The sequence below is a fragment of the Anopheles arabiensis genome, chromosome 2 (genome assembly GCF_016920715.1).
Source record: "Anopheles arabiensis isolate DONGOLA chromosome 2, AaraD3, whole genome shotgun sequence".
Classification (NCBI taxonomy): domain Eukaryota; kingdom Metazoa; phylum Arthropoda; class Insecta; order Diptera; family Culicidae; genus Anopheles; species Anopheles arabiensis.
The window spans coordinates 99,364,014-99,373,108 of NC_053517.1; the positions used below are offsets into that span (position 1 = coordinate 99,364,014).

At 46.0% G+C, this 9,095-nt stretch overlaps 1 protein-coding gene across 1 annotated transcript; it reads right to left on the minus strand.

Moving 5' to 3' along the window:
- Nucleotides 1–5,304: 5,304 nt before the first annotated feature.
- On the minus strand, nucleotides 5,305–7,086 carry LOC120894847 (probable chitinase 2). The gene is made up of 6 exons (XM_040297696.1): nucleotides 6,993–7,086; nucleotides 6,739–6,918; nucleotides 6,572–6,672; nucleotides 6,347–6,454; nucleotides 6,031–6,285; nucleotides 5,305–5,969 (listed from the first exon to the last, which is right to left on the minus strand). Exons 1-6 carry the CDS (start codon nucleotides 7,084–7,086, stop codon nucleotides 5,502–5,504), a joined length of 1,206 nt encoding a protein of 401 aa, XP_040153630.1. The 3' UTR covers nucleotides 5,305–5,501.
- Nucleotides 7,087–9,095: the final 2,009 nt, after the last annotated feature.

Consider the following 9,095-nt stretch of genomic DNA (forward strand, 5'->3'; position numbering starts at 1 on the left):
CCATCCCCCGATTCCATTTCCAAGCAACCAGAATCCTGTGAATGTAACAAATTTTCCCATTCCTGTGGCCCTCTCCAGCAACAACGGCAAAAAACACACCCACAAGACTCACGCGAAGTTCTCGAGTGGAAACTTTTCCCCAGGAACCAACACAATCACGTGAAGGGTGATTGTTTTGCTACTACAGTTTTGTGCTTTATTTTGCTTGCTTACCAGCTTGCTTCAAAGGTTTGACATACGACTTGAAAATTGACAAAAGCAAGTACCGGCGTGTGTACACGTAATTCGTTGGGCCAGAGCCACTACCACTTTCTTGGAGACCGTCCAATACCTGTTGCCGTAACTTCGCCGGCCATGGATTGTGTAATAAGGAAGTGAGCACAAAAAAGGAAGGAAGAAAACATTGGCACATTTTTCCCGCGGAATGCAGCAGTACCGCAGAAACTCTTTTGTTACTTAAACTTTAACATTCCTTCTTCCAACTTTCCAGCAGCAGCAGCAGCAGTGGAAAGGAAGCAAAGGTAGAAAGCAAACCAAACACAAAATGAAGTACAGTAGCTCCCAGGGGAACGCGATTGTGAACGATTTGCAGGAGAGAAAAAAAGGTATGTTTATCATAACTTTTGCTCACTTCGTGTACTTTACCATTAGGCAGCTTGGGTAGGATAGGCAGAGAAGGCTGAGCGTGCAGATGGACACGCGCGAGAGTAATGATCAAGCGGGCAAAGATAGGCAACAATTTATAACTCAATTCATTTTTCGCGCACGAAACTTGCAAGCGCGAGGGACGTGCTGGATAAGGCATGTAAGGCTAACTGCGCGGCCCGAGTGATAGCGGAGACTGAGCAACGAGCAATGCAGGATGGTAAATAACCATAGCCCTGCTGTGCCACTCTTTGCATAAGGTCTTGGTGTGGTTTTTTTGTGTGTTCTGCTCTTTTCTTGCTCCTAGGGAAAGCATTTACTTTGTGCTTCGCGGGAAGGAGGTTTTGTGTGAACGCGATTGCCCACAAAAAGCCATATTTCATGCTTCTCCAGCTTGAAGGGGTTCGTTTTTTTCTCGTAGCTCGTTGGGTTTGGAAGTTGCAAAGTGGTAGCATTCCATGTGTCCAAACTGAGACAGCCCGCTGCAAGAACGCAGCTGCTGCACACACGGCCGAGGCGAAATATAGCCAAATAAATTCCAGCTTATGCAGAAATGCGCTCCAACTTTTTTTTTGTGGGAGGAGAGGCAAACTTCACTTGCAATCCAACGAGGTCTCGTGCAAATTGAAATGTGTGTATAGAGCGGGGGGGGGGGAGGGGCAAAACCTTCAGAGCGGTTACATTCGCAACCTTGGTGCGTCTTGGGCGAAAAAACGGAAGCGCAATTGTAGCCTTCAATCGTTTACGGCAGCACCATTACAAAACTGGGAACAGGGGAGGGCTTTCCGAAATTGAATCGTGTACAGGATTGGAACCTCACTCGCTTCTCGAGTGAGTCTCGTAACACCCGACACACACACACATGGGTATCGACTCTCCGCCCTCTCAGTACCAATGCACTGGAAGCGGATGTGCCAGTCGTTGGAAAGCGGAAGGAAAATGGAAATCCCTCAGCACAAAGCGCCGCAAGCAAGGACACCGCTCCGGCAAGACGTGCAAAGAAAGCCAACGCCAGAGTGGCACGGAGCGGCGGCCTTCGTTCGATATCAACAGGAACGAACGAACCACCAGAGGCTGGCTCGTTGTTGCTGGCTGGCAGTGGCAAAAACTGGAGCCGAGAAAATAAATAAAAGTTTTCATTTAAACTTTCACTCCGCTCGCTTGTTGTAGTACACCGATATGCCATTGTGTTGTTTGGGCGCCAGTGAGCGCCTTAGGCCTTTGGGAGGAAGGTGGCAAGTGGGTGGTTTCTTCACTTCAACGCTGCGCGCTTTCAAAATCAAATTCTGCAAACTTCCACTGCTTCCCCGGTTTGATGAGTTGTTATTGCTCATTCCGCTTGTTGAGATGCAATTTCAACCAGTATCTTCGTACCAATCTGCTGGATGGTGGTTTTGTGCACTGGAATCACTCCCCTCGTTCTCTTTGCTCCCCGTCTTGGACGGGGAAAACATCCCGAGGACAGATGGTCCTGCGGCAGGGAATAGCCGGAAGCGTTAAACGCCTAATCAGGTTATAGTTTGTCAGCGATCAATTTGTAGTTTTCTGTCCAAAACGAAGAACCTTCTTGGTGTTCTGAGGGGGGAGGGTTTTGGGAATTGGGACGGTCATACATTGCTGGTCGTGTGGAGTTGGAAAAAGTTAGTGTTGACTAATATCACGAGACACTTTTTGTTAACTTTTTGTCATGTCCTTAGAGAAGAGCTTAGCCTTCGGACACTACAGTGCCATCTAACGGGAAAGATATGGAACTTGAAGAAGGAACTTCTATTTTATCGTATTCGCGTTAGTGTTTGGAGCGTCTCTACCTCAGATTTTTCACAGTTTATTTATAACAAATCCATTACTGAAGCATTTCAACAGCATAAAAGATGCCGTAAAAGAGTACAATACGAATTTCTTATTTCCTTTTCTCACTATGACCTAAAGCAGTCGTTGCAGTCGTCCAGCTTGACGAATCAACGTCAACAAAATGCAACATCCCTAGAGCAAAACTGTCTGCAGCAAAGTCCAAGGAACGTATCCAACCGTGCCACACACTATCCGCGTGGTATCCTTTTTAGCAAGTTTTCTTTTCATTTTCCATGTTGCTTAAATTCAAACATCCGGCCAAGCCCCAAGTGATGGATGTAACATGGGACGACAGCCCGACAGCGACGACGTCGGACGATGAAGAACGGTTTTATTCTTGTGCTCAAAATGTGTTACCGTACGTGTGCTTGGCTCCCTATGTCCTCAGCTCTCTGGGCTTCAGCTGGTCAACTTTTGCACCCTTGTTGGCAAAGTAAATGCTATAGGTAACTGGTAATGGAAAAACAAAACACAAACGGAACAAGTACCACCAACTTGCAACTACTACTACTAGCAGTACTCACCCTTGTACAGTTGGTATGTACGATGATTTTTGCTGAGGTTGTGTAATTTCTTATCTTCCGCTGCTTTGCTGCATCCCGGTAAAGTTTTCTATGATAGTTTAGTATAACCTTGGTCATGTATATTTTACTGCTCTTACTGTGTGCTTTGCACCAAGTCGTGTAAAAGTGAGTTGCAGCTTATCTTACACGTTTTGTTTGCACTTTTGTTGAAGGAAATGGATAGAATTCTTGGTACTAGAAATGGTACTTTTACGTTCTTCGGTACACTCGTTTGTGCTTCAAGAGCTCTAAATCGTTTTTGTTTATTTATCTACTGTATCGTGAAATTCCTATGATGTCCAGACGTTACTCTGGAATGCAATGCTAACAGAGCCTTCGTCTTGTTCTTTTGCCCCAATTTGCCTCCCTCACATCTATCACACCCAGTTGAACCGATGTACAATGCATTCCAAACGGTAGCTTCCAGCGTTGGAATTTCCAGTCCAGGATGTAATAAACAATTTAATTGGTTTTCGAATTAGCCAACCTTTCTACTCTTTGGGTAATTTATGATCCTTTGAAGCAGTTTCCGTGGGAAGAGAGGAATGACAGAGGAAAATAATGAACACAAAATTCCCTGAACTTGTTATTTTTTTGCGAATAGCTTTTATTGCCCTTTATATCCCAAAATACATCGCAACAGGATCCTTTCAGCATATATTACACGGCGTTAGTTGATATAACTTAATTTACACGTACAACGGAATGTGCTGGCGAGTCAAAATTAACTCCTGCCTCTCAGCCGACATGGAATGGAATGAGATCCGGTTCGTACCCCGCGTTGATGGCCGCGCGACCACGTCTAGGGCACCAGCCTTACACCGACCGGACGGGCACCGGGTGCAACACGGCGCAGCTCCTCCTCGTTCTTCAGCTCCCGGATCTGCACCTGATCGCCCTGTTCCGGTCCGAGCAGCGCACGGATTGCCTTGCGAATCTCCTCGTTCAGCTTTTCCTCCGACGGGTTACCCTTCACGACAATGACCTGCTGCTCGTAGTTGCGCTCCTGCTCGGCACTCTGGGCCCCAGCCTTTGCTGGGGTAGCTGGTACGGTTGTACTTGTCGGTGCACTCTGATGACTACCGGCTGGATGTTGTGCCGTGGGAGTTCTCGCTCTGCGCATCATCCGCGAGCTGGATCGTGCGATCGGTTTCGCCGCTACGATCTTGTCGGTACTGTCATCACTGCTCGCATCTTTAGCGGTGTCATCAGCTAGCACAATCGTTGCCAATAGTGCAATCAGCAGCACGGAGGGTAGCAAATATCTTCGCAATAGTACCATGATGACACACACACTCACTCTCACACACGCAACGAAACGGAACCCTTGTGAACAGCGCGTAGATCTTCCTCGGAACGGCTCGCACCGGTAACTAATGATGCATCCGTAGCGGGCGGTTCATTTTTATAGAGTTTATTCTGGGGCCTGAGCTCCAAAAACCGGCTTGAGCGGCTTTTTTTTTCTTCATCGCGACATTGCTCCCTTCCCCACCTATTTGTGTAGTTTTTGGCGAGAGATGAGAGGACGAGAGAGGATAAGAGGTTTACATAATCTCATCGATCACCGAGGTTCGATACGGCGAACGGGGCAAATGAAAGCGAATCTTACCTCTGGTTAGTCTGGTTGTTGTACCGATTGAAACGAGTTCGAAAGAGAGGCCGAGAAATGTAAAAGAGGGAAGTTTGCAACGTTTCGATTAAAATAGAATTTCAAAAAAGTTAACAAAACCTGCCAGTTTGAAGGTTTATACAGCGTTTTTGTAATTAACCGGAATATGTTAAAATCAGTTTAGAGGCAGCGAGCTTTTATTGCTCGGATTAAACATTTGCCCCAAAACTAAGGAAATTTCAGGTCATTTGCCAGTCGGTCAGTTTTGGACACGAGATCGAACACGAGCAAACCTGCCTTCAGAGAGATTACGTTTAAGGTCGTGCTGATTTACACGTCGTACCCGTGGCTTGGCTTGGGGATGCTTTCGGGGGCTTTGATTAGAATGCTCGAAACCGGTCCCTCCCAAAAACTGGAACTTCGAACAAAGTCAAGAACTTCGTATGCAAATAAAGCCATCCATTGCCGTGCGGAGTTGATTTAGGTTCCCCATGGGGAGCTTCGAAACTAGCGCTAAACAAACAGAACGTACCAAGAACAAGCAAAAAAAACGAAATTGGGATTGGTTGGATAGTTCGGGATTCGGTTTCCCAGTGATGATAGTATTAAAGCACACTGTGCAAATATGAACTCTACTCGGATCGAATATCTCTTACGACCATCCTCCACCACACATCTACTCTATTGAAATGCGCAAATAACCCTTAAAGCTTCCCAAGCCACTCAGTCTAGTTGTTTTCTTTCCGCAAACGAAAGTATACAGCACGATCCGTGTGCACGGTTTGTCTTCAGTTTGCTTTCGTTTTCATCATTTCAAATACCCTTTGCTGCCCTCACGCCTTTCGCACGTAGCCCAACATCCGCAGCACGGTTTGCAGCAACGGGTAGGCCTCATTGTGACAATCGCCCTGAAAGTCGTCCGTATCGATCGTCCAAAGCATAATTCCGCCAAGCTTTTTGTCCATCGCGTACTTCACCTTCGTGCCGATCGTTTCGATCCCATCGAACGTCATCCACTGATCGTCGTGGTAGGCGTACTTTACCGCATTTTGAGCCAACGATTTAACCACCCAAGGGTTGGGTGTGGTACGATTTGGCTTCAACATCTCACACACTTCATTGTAGCCGAGTGAACCGGCGCTGCGAGTGTAGGGACCGGGTGCTCCAGGGCTGACGGCTTTGATCCCCGGTGCCATTAGACGGCTCGGTACGACGGTGTACGTTTTGGCGTGTGTCGTGATGCCTAGGGAGAACTTGTCCATCGGGCAGCCGGTCTTGCTGATGTACGCGATCGTTGTATCCTGCCGAAAGTGATTAGTTGGTCAATATATCCGTGGCAGAGAGATCCTCCCTGTTCCTTACAATAGTCTCCCCGGTGGAAGAATCTCCATACAGTGGAGCATCCAGCGTTGCCTTATCGCTTCTCGAGTAGTCGTACGTCATCAGATTGATAAAGTCTAGCTCTTCGCACAGCTTGGGCAGATCGTAACCGGCCTGCAGGATCTGCTTCGAGGCACTGATCGCGGCCGTAAGTATCTTATTCCGCCTTGCGAACCTATTCCGCAGTGCCTGCACGAGCAGGACAAAGTTTTCGCGATCTTCTGGAATGCCCCCGCGCTGGAAGAACAATCCTGAAGGTGGTTTTGTTGGATCGAGGTGATCGGGATGCGTAACTTACCATTGTAGGATACTCCCAGTCGAGATCTAGCCCATCGAACCCATAGTGCACGAGATAGCGAAGCGTTTGGTCAGCAAATGCGTCACGCGTTGACTCACGTTCGGCCATCTTGTGTGTGTTTTTGTATGTGGAACCAGCGGCGGACAAGAAAACAACAACAAAACCAATCGTTATCTTCATAAAGCGAATGTGTGTTCGCTCCTCCATTCGATTGATAACGCTTACCAGTGAGTACTTCTCCGAACCCTCGTTCCAGCCACCGATCGCGAGCAGCACCTTCAGGCAAGGGTTCTCCTCCTTGAGGGCAACAACCCGCGCGTAACCCTCTGAGAAGCAAAGAATGGTTCATCAACCATACACTCCTTACCGACACAATTACAATCGTAACTCACTGTTCACATTGACATCGTTGAAGTAATCGAGCGAATCAATTCCACCGCCTATGTTTAACCCGGCAAACGTGTACACCAAGTGTGTGCAATGGTCGGGCACGATGTAGGAAACGTTGAACGATCCGCTGCCCTCGCGATAGTTCGACCAGCTTGCCAGATAGCACACCACACGGTACGGTTCTAGTGGAGGATGAAAAGGTAGACGATAGAAGATCATTTCGATCTGACTCTTGCTCCACGGGAAATTTGCTCACTTTTTGGACATTCCTCTGCTCCATAGACTCCCACCAAAGCCACCAAACTCCAGAGCAATGTTGCTCCAATACCTAGCAATTGTAACGGTTGCATTGTAACTGAAGTGGCCAGGCCATTTCTCATTTATTGGGACCGTTTTGGGACGTTTTTGAGATAAAATGCTATCTACAACGAGTATGTAAGATCTTACGATATAACGATCTTAACGATACTGTTGCGTACTGTGTGATATAAACTTTCGTGGGGAGAAAACATATCTTTGTAACTGCTTCAGACCGGGTTTGCCAGCGGGAAGCACACTCCTTATGGTGCTCCGTTTTATTTATTTTTTCTTCTCTTTTTTGTGAACAACCTTGAAACAGATACTCACAAACCCGGGCCGGTGCGCTCGATCTTCCTTCATTTGTGCGTTTGACATTTGAAAGTGTCGTCGTTTCCGCGCTCGCTAGCTCGGTCAGCGTTCGACGACCTGGAAAGCTCTTGCTGAACTCGTTATTTGAATGCATTCATGTCGCGCGCGTATGCAGTCGCAAAAGGGGTTTATTTTGGCAATTGGAACGTGGGATGACATTCAAAATAACCACGAAAGAAGAGGCGCATCTCGTGCGTGTTTTGTGTGGGTTTGGGTCATGCTTGGGTGTTGGCGAATTGGTTGCCTTATAGGAGTTGGTAAGCTAATAGAGTTGCTGATTGGGTTGAATGATGATACACTTTGTAAAGTGGTTTTAAATGTTGCAATTTCTATTTGCACTAGGAAGAAACGAATCTTAAAACATTGCAGAACAACTTTAGATAATATTTAACGCTTGTGTCGAATTTTGTTAAATACGATATATATATTTCTTCGTCTTCTTCTTCTTCTTCTTCTTCTTCTTCTTCTTCTTCTTTTTCTTCTTCTTCTTCTTCTTCTTCTTCTTCTTCCTATTCTTCCTATTCTTCTTCTTCTTCTTCTTCTTCTTCTTCTTCTTCTTCTTCTTCTTCTTCTTCTTCTTCTTCTTCTTCTTCTTCTTCTTCTTCTTCTTCTTCTTCTTCTTCTTCTTCTTTGTCTTATTCTTTTTCTTCACCTTCTTCTTCTTCAGCTTTGGCATATCAAATGTTGTCGGTTTATGATTCTACTTTTCTGGATATATGGACTAGTTTCAAAATCGACTTAGTATTAATGATTTATTATTAGATCCAAAGTATAATAGTTGTGGTTCAACAATCTCCGTTTTTACAAGTTTAATCGTTAAATCAATTAGTCGGTTCTCTGAACCTATAGTTGTTTCTCTTGTTCCGTATTCAATAATCGGATCCCAAGCTAGTTTTAGGCGCATCCACGTCTCCGAACCAACTCTGGCCAGAGTCGGATTTGGAACTCATCCGTATTCAGTTGGAATCAACCGGAATCGAAGTCGGTCGGATTCGGCTCCAACTTCGGCCAACTCTTACTTCTGGAGGCTTTGACTCCGGATAACTCTCACTCCAGCTAACTCCTTGACCGTTTCTGATTCCGGCCGACTTCTCCGACTCTGGCCGATTCTTTCGACTCTCACTGACTTCGACTGACTCCAGACAGTTCCGCCCGGCCATCGGCTCCTGATGATGATGGTCGATCCTACCTTCCTGAATTAAATTCGATTTTTTTTTTTTGAAAATGGTTGGAAAAGATAAATCTATACTGAGCATCACTATCAACAAAATGACACAAATTTTCAAACCTGCCTGCAACCTAGTCTTTATCACTCAATTTCACTTTACCTGATCTTTCTCCATGCAGTGTTGCGTTTCATAAGATTCCTCAAAATTTCATACAAACATTTAATTGCTGCAAAACTCATCAGCAAAGTCATTTTATTTGTTTCTACATTTTCCATTTTTGCGCTACGTAATTTATGGATGGTTCATAATTTTTTCCCAAAATCTCCACCCGCCTTCCATATGTCCATTAAAACCCCTACAGTGGCGTTGCAGTAGTGTGCGTGAGCGTAAACAGTTTGTAAACAATGCGTAGCCGTACCCCATACTGTATCGCGCACTGCCGCCTAAACCGGTACGAGTGAGCAGGATGGCAGGATTCCAATGACGTAGCGCAACCCTACAGGGCACGACTACGCAAGCCA

What these genes read in the sequence shown, in the direction of transcription:
- LOC120894847 (XM_040297696.1), bottom strand. Translation starts at nt 7,086, where the DNA reads ATGCAACCGTTACAATTGCTAGGTATTGGAGCAACATTGCTCTGGAGT. An exon ending in ACTGGGAGTATCCTACAATG is followed by an intron (nt 6,286 to 6,346) that starts GTAAGTTACGCA and finishes TTGTTCTTCCAG; the next exon opens with CGCGGGGGCATTCCAGAAGA. An exon ending in CTTCCACCGGGGAGACTATT is followed by an intron (nt 5,970 to 6,030) that starts GTAAGGAACAGG and finishes CACTTTCGGCAG; the next exon opens with GATACAACGATCGCGTACAT.